Source organism: Salvia splendens, chromosome 15 (genome assembly GCF_004379255.2).
Source record: "Salvia splendens isolate huo1 chromosome 15, SspV2, whole genome shotgun sequence".
In the NCBI taxonomy this organism is placed as follows: Eukaryota; Viridiplantae; Streptophyta; class Magnoliopsida; order Lamiales; family Lamiaceae; genus Salvia; species Salvia splendens.
This window is the reverse complement of record NC_056046.1, coordinates 11,010,463-11,024,277: the sequence shown is the minus strand read 5'-3', so window position 1 is coordinate 11,024,277 and position 13,815 is coordinate 11,010,463. Positions and strand designations below refer to the sequence as shown.

Genomic DNA, 13,815 nt, shown 5'->3' with positions numbered 1-13,815 from the left:
TTTGTTGTGGTGTATATGGATAAAAAATCCAATGAATGATACCACACTCTTTCATAAAAGAAGTTAAAGCCTGAAACTCTTCACCCCAATCAGACTGAAAAAGCTTAATCTTGGTGCTAAACTGATTTTCAGCCATAGATTTGAAATGTTTAAACACGCCAGCAACATCACTTTTATGTTTCAATAAGTAAACCCATGTAAAACGACTGAAATGGTCAACAAAAGAGACATAGTATAGATAACCATTTCTCGACATGATTGGGGAAGGTCCCCAAAGATCACTATGGATAAGTTCAAGAGGCGAACTGAACTCAGAACTTGATGGAGAATATGGTAATCTATGAGCCTTGGAGACACAACATGAGTGACATAATGAAAAAGTTTTCATTAAATGGTAAGGAAGATTACAGCTATTCAAAGCAAATTTAACAACATCAATACTAGGATGACCAAGTCTCCTATGCCACAAGTCTATATCTAAGCTAGCAGATGACTTAGACAAGCTGTTGACAGAAGATTCTTGAACATTTGCTGAGAAGGCAGCATGAACTTCTCTAACTTGATTGAAAGGGAAATTGGAGCTATTGCTTCTCTTGATTGGAGAGTGATGAACTAGGAAGTGATAGAGTCCCTTATCAAGGGTTCCCTTGAGCACGATTTCCTTGGTAATTTGATCCTTAACAAGGCAGACGTTAGGATGAAATTCAAAGAAAACATGATTATCTTTGGCAAATTGGGACACACTTAGAAGATTTTTGGTAATATTAGGCACATGAAGCAGATTTTTGAGATGAAGTTTTCTATTGAAATTATTAGAATCAGGCTTAATGTAAGATTCACCAATATTGGCAATATGTACACCAACACCATTTCCAAGCACAAGATGTTTACCTCCAGTATACTCCGTACTGATGATAAGGTTATTGAGATCATTTGAGACATGATTTGTAGCTCCTGAGTCCGGATACCAGCTGGTGGATAAGCTTGCATCATAGTTGTACTCCGACTGATTCCCAAATGAGTGTGAAGCAGCAGAGGGTGCTCGAGTTTGAACTACATGCGCAGAAGGATTAAAAGAGTAATTCTGTTTGAAAGATTGCTGTGGATTACCTCTCTGCATTTGGTTGAAGGATGTGAAGAGGCACAACCTCAAGCTAAAGTTGCAGTGATGGAGGATCAGAAAATTTTCATCAGACAGCTTGACTGAAATGGGTGGTATTTGGGTAAGACCCGGCAAGGCCGACAAGGGAATTGATGTGGCGTTCGAATCACTTGATTCCGCCATTTTAGGTAAAGAGATAAAACGGAAGCAAAAATGTAGAGCAGAGACAGGATTAGGATGATCCTGCTCTGATACCATGAAAGGAAACAGAGAGAAAACATATCTGGAAAGCAGAATACATTGTAGCTGAAAGAGGAATATTGAAAAGCTACTGTCTCATTACCTTGAAAGTTCGATACACCTTACACATATATAGCCTTATCAAGAAGCACCTAGAACTTTTACTAAATCAGAATCACTAATGATAATCATCAATTTATCTGACTAATCATAACAGAAACTTGACTAATTCTACCTAGCAATCACTTGTACAGCCATGTCCCTATATGAGCGCTCGTGGTCCTTCACATTAGCTGGATTCTTTCCAGCTATGCATCCAAGTGATACGAATCCAGTACATCTGGTCTTGCGTGGATCTTGAGCACCAATGGAATGCATCGATTCATCACTTTTAGTATCAGCTTTCTGATCCTCCATCACTGCAACTTTAGCTTGAGGTTGTGCCTCTTCACATCCTTCAACAAGAAGCTCCTTGTCTACCACCCCATGCCCAAAGGCAGCCTCGCCGCCGCTCTCCACTCTTATGGTGAGATATATTGCAATCTTAGTCTGTCCTATAAAATTAGTACATTTTCTATTTTTAGAGCATCTCCAGTAACGGCGTCAAAATCGGCGTGGCCATGCCAATTCGCGCGATGACGCCGGTTCCGACGCCGATCCTCACGGCGCCATTGTGGGTCCCGGATCGGCGTCAAACCGGCGTCAGATTTTATTTTTTATTTTTTTTTCTTTTGAAAACACTATATATACGCGCTTTGAACGTCATTTTCATTCGCACCACTTGTTTTAACGAGTACTCTCTCTACCTTACTTTCTGTTCAAGATCAATAACGAGCAATGGAGAACAACTACGAAGGTACTCCAGTGACTCCCGGGGGATGGTCTCAGACTCCCCCGCCTCCCGGTGTAGGGTCTCAGACGGCCCCGACTCCCGGGGTAGGGTCCCATACTTCCCCAGCTCCTGGAGGAGGTGGTTGGCCTCCGATGACCAGGTACTACAACATGTACCCGTGGCAGCAGATGATGCCGGGGTGGGCACCCGGCATGCAGCCCCCTATGCAGATGATGCCGGGGTGGGCACCCGGGATGCAGCCACCGGCGCAGCAGATGATTCCCCCGGCGCAGGGGACGCACGGGGGGGACAACGCCTATCGACCGACTTTTGATTTTTCCACCGGTTCTTCGCACACATCGACCCCAACGGATGCACAGTATACGGAGACCTTCTCCTTAGCGGACTTGGGTTTTGATATGAACGAGGTTCCGGAAACTCTCATTCAAAGCCAGGGAGTAGGGCGGGGTAAGAAGAAGGGCAAGGCCAAGAAGGTCGGCGAGTCGTCGCAGTCGGAGGCGGAAATCTGGGGCCGAAGGAAGTGGACGGACGCGGAGAACGTTGCGGTTGCCAAGGCGTGGGTGAGTGTCTACGACGATCCTCTCGTTTCGAACAACCAGAGGATCGTCAACTTGTGGGCCAAGGTAGCCGCAGCCTACAGGGCATTTTTCCCTGAAGGGAGACCGTGCACCGGGGAGGAGGTCCGGAAGTGCTGGGACCGAATCAGGTCTGGCGTCTCTCAATTTTCGGGTTTGTACGCCAACGCCCTCCGCATGCAGACCAGTGGCCAAACAGAGGAAGACTGCAGGAGGATTGCGGAGAGAGCCTACCCCGATCCGCAGAAGAAGTACTATGAGTTCACCTACTGGAACTGCTACGTTGTGCTCAACGAGTCGGAGAAATTCCGGGCAGGCGTCGACGCTAGCTGGCCGAAGAGGCAGAAACTGAACTATACCGGAGATTATAGCGGCAGCAGCAGTGGTTCGACAGACCTCCCCGAGACGGCCCAGGAGGTCCCGACTCCTCGTTCGTTCGGTCGCCGACCTCGCCCGGTTGGCCAAAGGCGGGCGCAACAGGTTGCGAGGGGGGCACCCCGAGTTCCCAGGGGGTCCATTCGACATCCCCCCTCGGCAGGTCTACCGAGGAGCTCAAATTCTTCGCGCGCCAACAAACGCGCGCTCAAATGGTGAAGACCTTAGCCGACTTCCAAGCGGCGGTGGACCCCGAGGTGAAGGATTTTCTTCGTGTATTGCTCCAGAGCCAGCGTGAAGAATTGAAGGCGATGAGGAGGGACACCGGCGGGAATAGCCGCGGCGTAGGTGGCGACGGAGGCGGCGGCGACGACGGTGAAGAAGCGCTGGGCGACGACGGAGACGAGGACGGCGGCGAGGAGTGATTTTGTTTTACTTTTTTAAATTAATGTACTTTTTAATTTTTGTATTTTTTTTAAATTATTATACTTTTTTTTAAAATTAATGTACTTTTTAAGTTTTAATATTATTATTCGAATTTTCCGTATTTGTCTCGTAAATTAAATTCCGTATGTTGATACGAGTGTAAATTAAATTATATAATTGTTATTAGTGATGTGGATAGGTAGTGTGAAGGCTATGTGAGTGCTATTTGATGTCCAGTTGATGTGGCAAGCTGATGTGCCAGGAGAATTGTAGTGCTGATGATGTGGCAGTGTGAAGGCTATGTGAGGGCTATTTGACGACCAGTCTTACTGGAGATGCTCTTGATAACATTTTCACTATTAAAAAAAAAAAACTTAGACTCTGTAATCTTTATCGATGACAAGAATGAGTCTCTGTCGCTGGAAACGAGATGCAGGATCGCGGTGGGGGTTGCATCGGGGATTGAGTATCTCCACTCGGTGGGGTCCGGGACCGTGCACGGCAACATCAGGTCGTCAAACGTGTTCATCACCGAGGACTACGAGGCGCGCGTGTCGGAGTACGGGCTGGCGCAGCTGGTTGCGTCGAGCTCGAGCCTGAACGGGTACAGGGCGCCGGAGGTGCTGGACACGCGCGTGGGTTCGCAGAAGGCGGACGTGTACGGGCTGGGGGTGCTGCTGCTGGAGCTGCTGACGGGAAGGGAGCCCGACGGGATTCTGACGGAGGAAGGCGTGGCGCTTCCTGATTGGGTGCAGACGGTGGTCGAGGAGAAGGGGACGGCTGCGGTGATCGATCCGAGTCTGTTTGGCCGCGAGGAATCGGTGGTTGAGCTATTGCTCGTGGCGCTTTCGTGCACGTCGCGGCAGCCTAGTGGTAGGCCATCGGCGGCGGATGTTGTGCGACGGCTGCGGAAAATTTGTGATTGAAGACGTCGTGTATTGGTATTTGGTTTGAAGAAGCTGTGCAGAAGATGATCTGTCGTTTCCTTCTTCATTAGCTGTGCAGAAGATGATCTCTCGCTTACTTCTTCATTGATTCATGTATGTATGTATGTATGTGATTGTGTGTGTATGAGAGAGCCAGAGCGATGCCGAAATTGAGATATTTTTTCTGTTAAGTGACCAAAGCAGTGAGTTCAATTCAAAAATAAAGATAGTCACAGAATTTTTTTCAAGACTAAATTTTATAGTAGGTCTTGTTTGTGAATCGCCTTAAATCGACTCGTAATTTGATACTAAACCTATTCATGATACCAGATAACTCAATGCTAGAATTCAAACAAATTTGCCTTTAAATCAACCCATGGAATTCAATCAATTTCCCCCAAAAATCTCATCAAGTAATCAAAATTTTCCGGAATCCATAATATCCCCAAGAATCTACTACAATCCATACACACGAAAACGTAGTACCAATCGTATTGTTTTGACAATCTTAAGTGTGATCGTTGAGTGAATAAGTAGGAGAATGGATGAAGTGAGATAAAATGAAGAAAAGTCAAAAACCCATTCACATCATCTTCATCAGGCAAATTCGAGGAGTTTTGGGATCTTTCAGTACGTCACCGCAATCACAATCAGTGCTGTGTCCACCTGCATTGTCTAATTCAAAGCCCTCCAATCCAAAAGGCAAACACTATTTCCGAGCATAAAGAGACCAGAGAGCCCGGACCACGGGTTCACCACACGAGAAGCCGGGAAAACGGGTTCGATCCGTTGGAGTCATTGGTCACGACGGGGAAGAGGAAGATATACATACCATCAGCTGCTCCAGTTAAGTTGGAGAAACCTATTGAGAGGAAGCCAGTTGATAGGCAGGTATAAGTATAACCCTGCTAGCTTTGTTAACTCCTTGTTTGGTAGATTGTCTCTTTGAACTATCTTACCTTGGATACATGATTCCTCTGGTGAGTTTGCATCTTTATCAAATATAGCTAATAGCTTATGATTATGTCTTTATGGTATACATCAGAGTTACTGCGTTGGATGAAATCTTTATGAAATGTTTTGAACTTTTGATATTTGAAGATATAGTTACCCTTGTGCAGCTCAGTCAAACTTCTGATTCAGAATTTGTTAGAAAAATAGCTGCAATTCTTTTGCTCAGAATAACTGATGATTGTTGGTGCACAAATTCTGTAAGAACCTTATTATATACAGATAAAGAGCAAGAACTACCTAATGAGGAAGCGGTCATTAGTGCGTTTATTGCTACACACTAAATATAGAATTAGATTTCAATTTCTTTATGCAACATTTTTGTCTGCTTTTGGGATCACATAATCTGGTGACTATTGGACTGAACTGAACTGAACTATTGTGTCTCGTAAAACGTTCTTTATTCAGAGTGTTTCATAATGTATGTTATACCCTACTCAATGATAGAGATGCCATATATTCTGATTATGTAGTTTGACAGTTACATTAATTGCCTTATGATATCTATCTATCTATCTATTATTCTAAGTTTCATCTCAGTTATTTTGTAGCAACTACAAACCTTAAGCTACACATAGTAACCCATTGCTCCCAAAAAAACACTAACCGATTTCATACTCTCTGTGGCGGAGGTATCATTCTTCAGTACTTGTAACAAATGCCATCTTGAGTTGAGTTCACCTAACAGCAGATCATGGCTTTATATTCCTTCAACTATCTTTTCTTTTCGTGCTCTTTTCTTCCCTGAGAGTGAATTTTAATGACTTTCCTCATTCTTAAAATTAGATTCGGGTATTCTTTTCTGTCCCTGATCAGCACATAGAAGCAAGAATAGAGCTACCTGATTCTTACTACAACCTCTCCGCTGAAGAAGTGAAAAGGGAAGCAAAGTCGAGGAGGAAAAAGTTAGCGGAATCTAAGCTTCTTGTTCCTAAATCATATAGAGAAAAGCAGGCCAAAGCTCCAAGAAGGCAATATAATAAAATGGTTGTTAGAATACAGTTTCCTGATGGAGACGGAGTGGTACTTCAGGCTAAAATAAGTTATATTGGTTGTTTGGTAGATAAAATAAGGCCATGTTAGGCCATCAAAGCCCATCTCGGCCCGCTAAGGCTCGGAGTGAATTAGTTCAAAAGGGTGGATTATTTAACATTCCAAAAGAGTGAGATAACATATTTATCTTAAAACCCATCTTAATTAATTATCTTGTGCTACTTTAACATGCCTACCAAACATGCATTCGTATACTTGAATAAGTAATCAGTTTACTATACTTGTGATTTATGTTATTGTTAGTACCTTGAGAATGAACTTTTATTGCACTTCAACTAATTTCTCTGAATATACTGAACCAATTATCTTCAACAAAATATGCCAAAAGCTGTGATCGTCTATAGCATTTTATTTTGACTGAGTAAAGATAACACAAAATTTTAACTGAGTGTGAACTTTTTCTTGTATTAGTTGGTGAGCAATGGAAGGAGAGAGAGGAGTCACATTTGAAGAAGAGGATTTGCTTCCTGCAGCACTTATTAAGTTCAGCCCTACTGAAACAGGTGATACTGTTTTTACCGGTCTCTCCAACGAACTCCTTCAGATCAGCGAGACGTTTGTCTCTGCTTCCGCAGTTCCGGCTTCATAAATTGTACTAATTCTCAACTATCAACAATACTTGGTGCTTCTGGAGAAAGTTAGAACCTATATATGGTATGTATAGTTGATACAATGTTGCAAATCATGTGGAAACTAACGTTTGTTGCTCGTTTAAAATCAATTCGAGTACCGGCCTTAAGCTGATCACCTAGAAGCAACTCTTCAGATTATGAGATACCTGAAAGGGACCTTTGAACATGAAATTGTGTTCGAAAAACATAAGCATTTGGAAGTGCATGGCTCCACAACAGGTTACTTCACTTTTGTTGGAGGATATCTTGGGGCATGACGTAGTAAGAAACATAAGGTGGTTACACTTCCAAATGTAGAAGCTGAATTCAGAGGAGTAAAAAGTGGATTGACATGGGTGCTATAGCTACAAAAGTGATTCTGTTAGATCGGATTTCCACCATCTTAGACATGTCAGATATATTGTGCGAACATGGTAGCCAACGACATATTACCTCTGTCCATAAAAATAGACTAATTTTACCATTTTGGACCGTCCACCAAAGTTATACCAATTCTAAATATGAAAAGTTTTAAACAAATAATAACCTACATGTCATTCTAAATGTGGACCCTAAAATTCATTAACATTACTTCCATCACTTTTTTTCCATCTTTCAAACCTTACCAATTTCGCATTAAAATTCATATCATTTACAATTTTATCTATTTTTTTATAGACGGAGGTAGCTTGAGAGAATCTGGTTCCATATATATATAGCCCATCCCCTAATTAATTACCCTTCTCATTAGGCTTTTTTTCCTAACTAATGCCGAATTTGCTGGTTTCTCCACCAGATATTTACAAAGTTCATCTTGCGAAGGTTGCTTGTATTTTTGTGGAAACTGTATTTTATTCTTATTCTTGTAGAATTAGCGGTGAACATTATGAATTTATGACTATGAAAATGTATTATTCATTCAATTTGTATCAATCAAACTTAATTTTCCTTTCCTTGGTCAGTTTGTGCATGTCCTTATAGATTAAAAAGTTAACTGAACATACCTAAAAATGCAATACATTTTCTTACCTCGGCTATGATATTAATTTATTATTAAGTAGTATTAGTATTAAATTGTCGTTAACAAACCTCTAAAAAAAGATAAGTATGTCGCTATACATTTTACATATAGTCAACTAAATAGGGAGTAGTTTCATATATTGAGCGACTTTTTGGATAAGATAGTATTTAATAGATGGGGCCTCAATAATATATGCAAAAATTTGTTATCAAGACATAGCTTGATATCCAGGATATTTCTTGAGACATAGCTTGAGAAATATCCTTCGACACTCAATCGTAGTTTTATATTGGTTTGAACCTTATTTTTTAATTATGCAATTCAAGGACCTTTTTTTAATGGTTTGAACCTTTGAAAGGTCATTATGATAACTATATTATGATGAACTGCATTATTTTGCATTCAATGATAGTAATTTACATAATACCTTCCACGAAATTTCTAAAACTTACACACGGCCACGGGTCACAGGTGCCGCTAATTTCATCGAACTGTTTCAGATAGAATATTGAATTTATTTCATATAACAAATGTTTATACTTATTCAAACTCATTATAAATATTAGGGTTAAGAATATTGAATTTGTTTCATTATATATCAAGTGTTTGTGCATTAACCCTTTTCTTCACAACAAGGATACCATTATTAGTCTACATTTATTAAAGTTAGTTTATGGATAATAATCAACATATGTACTCCTTTGACTATGGGACTTTGTCTTTATTTAACATATTTTCAAGGTGAGATATTTTTATCACTAACATTACAATTAATATTTTTTTATTAAAATTTGCGCAGTCCGTTAAATCTATTTTTACGAGATTATTGGATAATTAAGTACAAATTGTTACTTATGAAAAACACAATTATCTTATTATATCATTAGACACATCCACAATTAAAATTTCATTTGTTATTTTCTTATTTTGAATAATAAACATATTTCACTAAAGTATTACACTCATTATATAACAAGTGGAATTCATATATTAACTTTTATTTTCAATTATTTATTTTACAATTTTAAAAATTTTATGTTGAATTGAAGTAAAGACTTTAAATTGTGAATGAAGTGGTACATCTCTTCACTTTTTTTCCAGAGGACAAAGTTTACACGACTTTGAACGCTCCAATTAACCGTCCAATAAACTCCAATTAAACGACTTTTAAACATTATTATGCCTAAAATATAGTTTAGAAATTTACAAAATCCACCATTGGACGAAATTCTTAGTTAGGTGACACATACATAATACTTTCACAATTGACCATTTTGGTTCGTCCTGCAATAAAAGTCACACTTCATTTTTAAGTAAGTCTCACATTTCACTAATTCACTTTACTCTCATTTTATTATAAAATTAATATAAAATTATTCTTTATAGTATTTCTTAAAACTCGTGTCTACAATAAGAGTACTCCTATTATGGGACGGAGCGATAAATACATTCCACAAGTTGGATATGTGATAATAATATCTTGATTCTTGAGGCTGAGAAAAGCTCTTCATTTCATCTACCACTAAGAAGCGCGTAGCAGCAAACAACATTCACTAATCTGAATTACCCGAGTTGACTCGTTCAATTAACTGGACTTGCCTACTGTCTTTTTATATTTGTATCCATCCCCAATTTGATTTCCAATCATCTCTCTCTCCTCCCATCCCATTGTTGGATTCATCGATCCATTGAGTGAATCAATCATGTACTCCAACTCCAACTCCGACTCCACCGACTATCAGAAATTCTCCGATGCCACGGCATCTCCGCCGCGTGATTACACCACTCCGACCGGGATCCCTGTGAGCTCCACCCAGACATTTTACTCCGAGAAGCCCGAGCCGAGGCCTCCTCTTCCCCCCAAGCCTCAGGTGCCATGGTCCACCGGCCTCTGCGGTTGCTTTTCCGACTTCCGCAACTGTGAGTTTCTGAATTAATCCACACCGTACGTCTCTTAATTCACAATTGGAATCTATCACTACTGAATATAGTTGGTGTGTTAAAAATTAATCAGGTTGCTTGACGTTCTGGTGCCCTTGCATTACATTTGGCCGGATTTCTGAGATCGTCGACAAAGGATCCAGCTGTAAGTATACGTATTTAATTTTCAACCACCTTTAGCTATTTAATTATATGAATTTCATTTCCGGTTAATCGAATTAAATAGTTCAGTTTATGGAAATATGAAGAAATTTGGAAAGAATGATTGGGAGTAGACTTTTAGGAGGAAAGAATGATTCGTATAAACATTAGGAATGTACCGTCTCTTAACTACTATTTGACCACTATTTAAGGGTCTCACTGTCCTTTTTTCCTCCATCTCTTAACTATGGGACGGAACCTCTGTCCCTTAACCGTCCCTTATTCCGTCCCTTAATTACTATTCATTCAATTTCATTTTTATTTTCCCAACACAATTCAATTAAAACAAACACACTTTATTAAAAAACACACAACATAAAAAAACACACAACATAATTTAAAATACAAATTTAAAGAAAAATAAAAAAACTACTCCGCCGGCTAATCATCCTCCGGAGGCGGTCGAGGTTGAGGGGGAGTCGGAAGGCCAAGTTGTGTATGAAATGAGGATGAATTTAGGAGTATTTATATAGTAAAAAAATTAATTAAAAATAAAAATAATAAAAAAAAAACAAAAAACGGTATTATTACCGTTAGAAAATTTTTTTCTTTTCTTTTATTTTTATTTTTTTTAAAATTCGTATTTTTTAAAAAAAATATTTATTGCGTCAGCACGTGACGACGCCCACTCACGGGCCGGCGAGTGGGCGTCACGCACGACGCCGGGTCGCGCCACGTCGCCTAGGCGCGTGCCGAGACAGCCCGTCTCTTGGCTTGACGGGACGAGACGCGGGACGGCGCGGGATGGGACGACGAGCTGCAACGCGTCGCGCCGGGGTCCCGTCTCTCCGGGACGGGACGCGAGACGCCGGCGAGACCCGTAGTGGATGGTCTTATGTTATGAACCATCCACGTCAATGCACTGCTGCCCCTGCATCGCATTAATTTTCTCATTTATTGCTCATATTTTTACCACTTAATCATTCTGTGGTGACTTTCGCATTGATTGTTTTTTACTAGTATAGTGAGATTCAATAGAATGGTATGATTGAGTAAGCGTATATAGTTGATTGACTAATGAAGTTGGGATGCTGCAGCTTGTATTCAGAATGGAGCACTGTACACATTGATAGCGTGCGTGACTGGGTGCCCGTGCTTCTATTCCTGTTTCTACCGCTCCAAAATGAGGCAGCAATACTCGCTCCACGAATCTCCCTGCTGCGACTGCTTGCTTCATTGCTTCTGCGAATCTTGTGCTCTTTGCCAAGAGTATCGTGAGCTTAAGAATCGTGGATTCGACATGACCATCGGTATACTCTTTCTTCCCAAATGCTGCAATCTCAATATACTAAATGATTTGAACACAACATTACAGATTAGTCAATCTATAGTATTTCTTCACTTCACTTATTCATAGGGAAATTCGTAAAAAGTGTGAAAAGATATATAGCTAGAATACTTATGATGTGGTTAATTTGTTGCAGGATGGCATGGAAACGTGGAGAGACAGAATCGCGGAATAGCCAAGGCTCCAATCGTTGAAGGCGGAATGACCAGATAATTGTATTTATGCAATTTTCTCTACATATATAATGCTTTTAGTTCCATGCAAATCTCATGTGTGTTTTTCTACTGTAAACCAATAATTCAACTTTGTTGCACTTTTAACTTATGGACTCTCTCTCTCTATATATATATATAATATGTGTGTTTTGTACATAGATTCTCTTTGTTTCTTTTCCGCATTTTGATCCACAAATGATGTTAGTAATATTTTAGGTATTAAAATTTTTTGTGTAATTAAGCTTTTATTTACTGAACTTCTAAAATGACACAGTTGGATGCAGCAAAGCGAAAACAAAAAAGAAAAATGAAAGAGAGAAAATAAAGACAAACGGTCAATGATTATACTGTATGAAGTTATGAACCAGGCTAGTAGTAGTAGTATGTTATGCAGCTCAAAAAATAAGAGGAGTTGATAATTAATTCGAAACATAATACGATGACTACTGAAATAGTAATAGAACTTCTTGCTCCGCGAATATATAAAATTGTTTAACTCATATATTCACCATTTGTTTCTGCTGGTACCTAACCAAAGCATAACCTACCCTAAACATAAAATATAGAAATGCACGACAATAAATGGACTAAACGATTCGTCATTAGTTTTTTTTTTACTCAAAATTGACTGCCATAATCTCCCTATCTTCTCTAGTTTTCTTACTCATTAACATATTATTGACCACAAACTTAATTGTTCTTACCTATGATTCTTAATCATGATCTCCTTATAACTAATCCAACAATTCTATAACACACATGTAGATTTAAACAAAAAGCAATGACAATGTCCTAATAGGACTATTTGCCAAACTAAGAATTAGTACAATTTACAACTGCCAATTAATTGTGATATTCATCTTAAATTTTGATGTTTGACTATAAAATTGTATGTTGGCGGCACACTTTGAAGGCAAATCTAGCGTATACCCGCATATGATGTCGCAACCATTCAAAATTTATAGCATTATTAATAAACGCGTAAACATCATTAGTTATTATTGTAATTTTTTTATTTATAAGAAAATCAAAATAAATTTGAAATTTAAAAATTTGGATAATGAACTTTAAAGTCCCTAATGTTTAATTACCTATAAACGTCTATACTTGCCAAAATTTGGGTTAGCATAGTAAATAAAACTCTAATATTGTATTCCTAAAAGTTTATTGGCTCCGTGAATTCTTAGCAAAATAAGAACAAATTCATAACGTTTAGGACCCGAAGCTCGCAACATAATATTCAGGACTAAAATAGCAAAATGTTCATGCCTTGAGGACACGGAATGTTGAAACAGGTTTTGGGAAATTCATATAACTCTTTCTCATTGATAATAACAAGGTTTACACGCCTCTTTATAGGCCTCAAGAATACAAATAAGGTAAGATAGATTTCTTGTTCCCTAATCTTCTATACAAGGTAAATATCAATTTCTAGTTAATCGTGATCACAGGAAATTAGCTACGGGAAATCTTCCCTTCCATGGTGAGATCTTTCCTTCCAACACTCCCCCTCAAGTTAAGTAATGAGATCACCGACACTTAACTTTCCCAATACATCTCGAAATGAGTGAGAACTCACTGCCTTTGTCAAGATATCCGCCAGTTGATCTTCTGACTTGACATAGGGCAACTCAACTATTTTTGCATCAATTGTATCCTTTATGAAGTGTCGATCAACCTCCACATGTTTGGTTCGATCATGCTGAACTGGATTCTCCGAGATACTAATGGTCGCCTTATTATCACACAACAATCGGCACGGCTGTGTGGACTTGAGATCAAGCTCTGTCATGAGTCTTCTGAGCCATAATATTTCTGTCAATCCACTCTTGATTCCTCGAAATTCTGTCTCGGCACTTGATAGCGCAACTACCTTCTGTTTCTTACTTCTCCATGTCACCAGATTTCCTCCTACAAGGGTAAAATACCCCGCCGTAGACTTCCTATCATTAGGATTTCCTGCCCAATCTGCATCAG

The 13,815-nt window shown here is 39.5% G+C and overlaps 2 protein-coding genes across 2 annotated transcripts; both read left to right on the top strand.

Moving 5' to 3' along the window:
* Positions 1-3,906: 3,906 nt before the first annotated feature.
* LOC121766691 (probable inactive receptor kinase At3g02880) lies at positions 3,907-4,497 on the top strand. The gene has a single exon (XM_042162959.1). It carries the CDS (start codon positions 3,907-3,909, stop codon positions 4,495-4,497), a length of 591 nt encoding a protein of 196 aa, XP_042018893.1.
* A 5,203-nt stretch (positions 4,498-9,700) lies between these two features.
* Positions 9,701-11,992, top strand: LOC121769188 (protein PLANT CADMIUM RESISTANCE 2-like). Its single transcript, XM_042165914.1, has 4 exons — positions 9,701-10,113; positions 10,208-10,279; positions 11,373-11,585; positions 11,760-11,992. The coding sequence occupies exons 1-4, from the start codon at positions 9,897-9,899 to the stop codon at positions 11,834-11,836; spliced, it is 579 nt and encodes a 192-aa protein (XP_042021848.1). The 5' UTR covers positions 9,701-9,896; the 3' UTR covers positions 11,837-11,992.
* Positions 11,993-13,815: the final 1,823 nt, after the last annotated feature.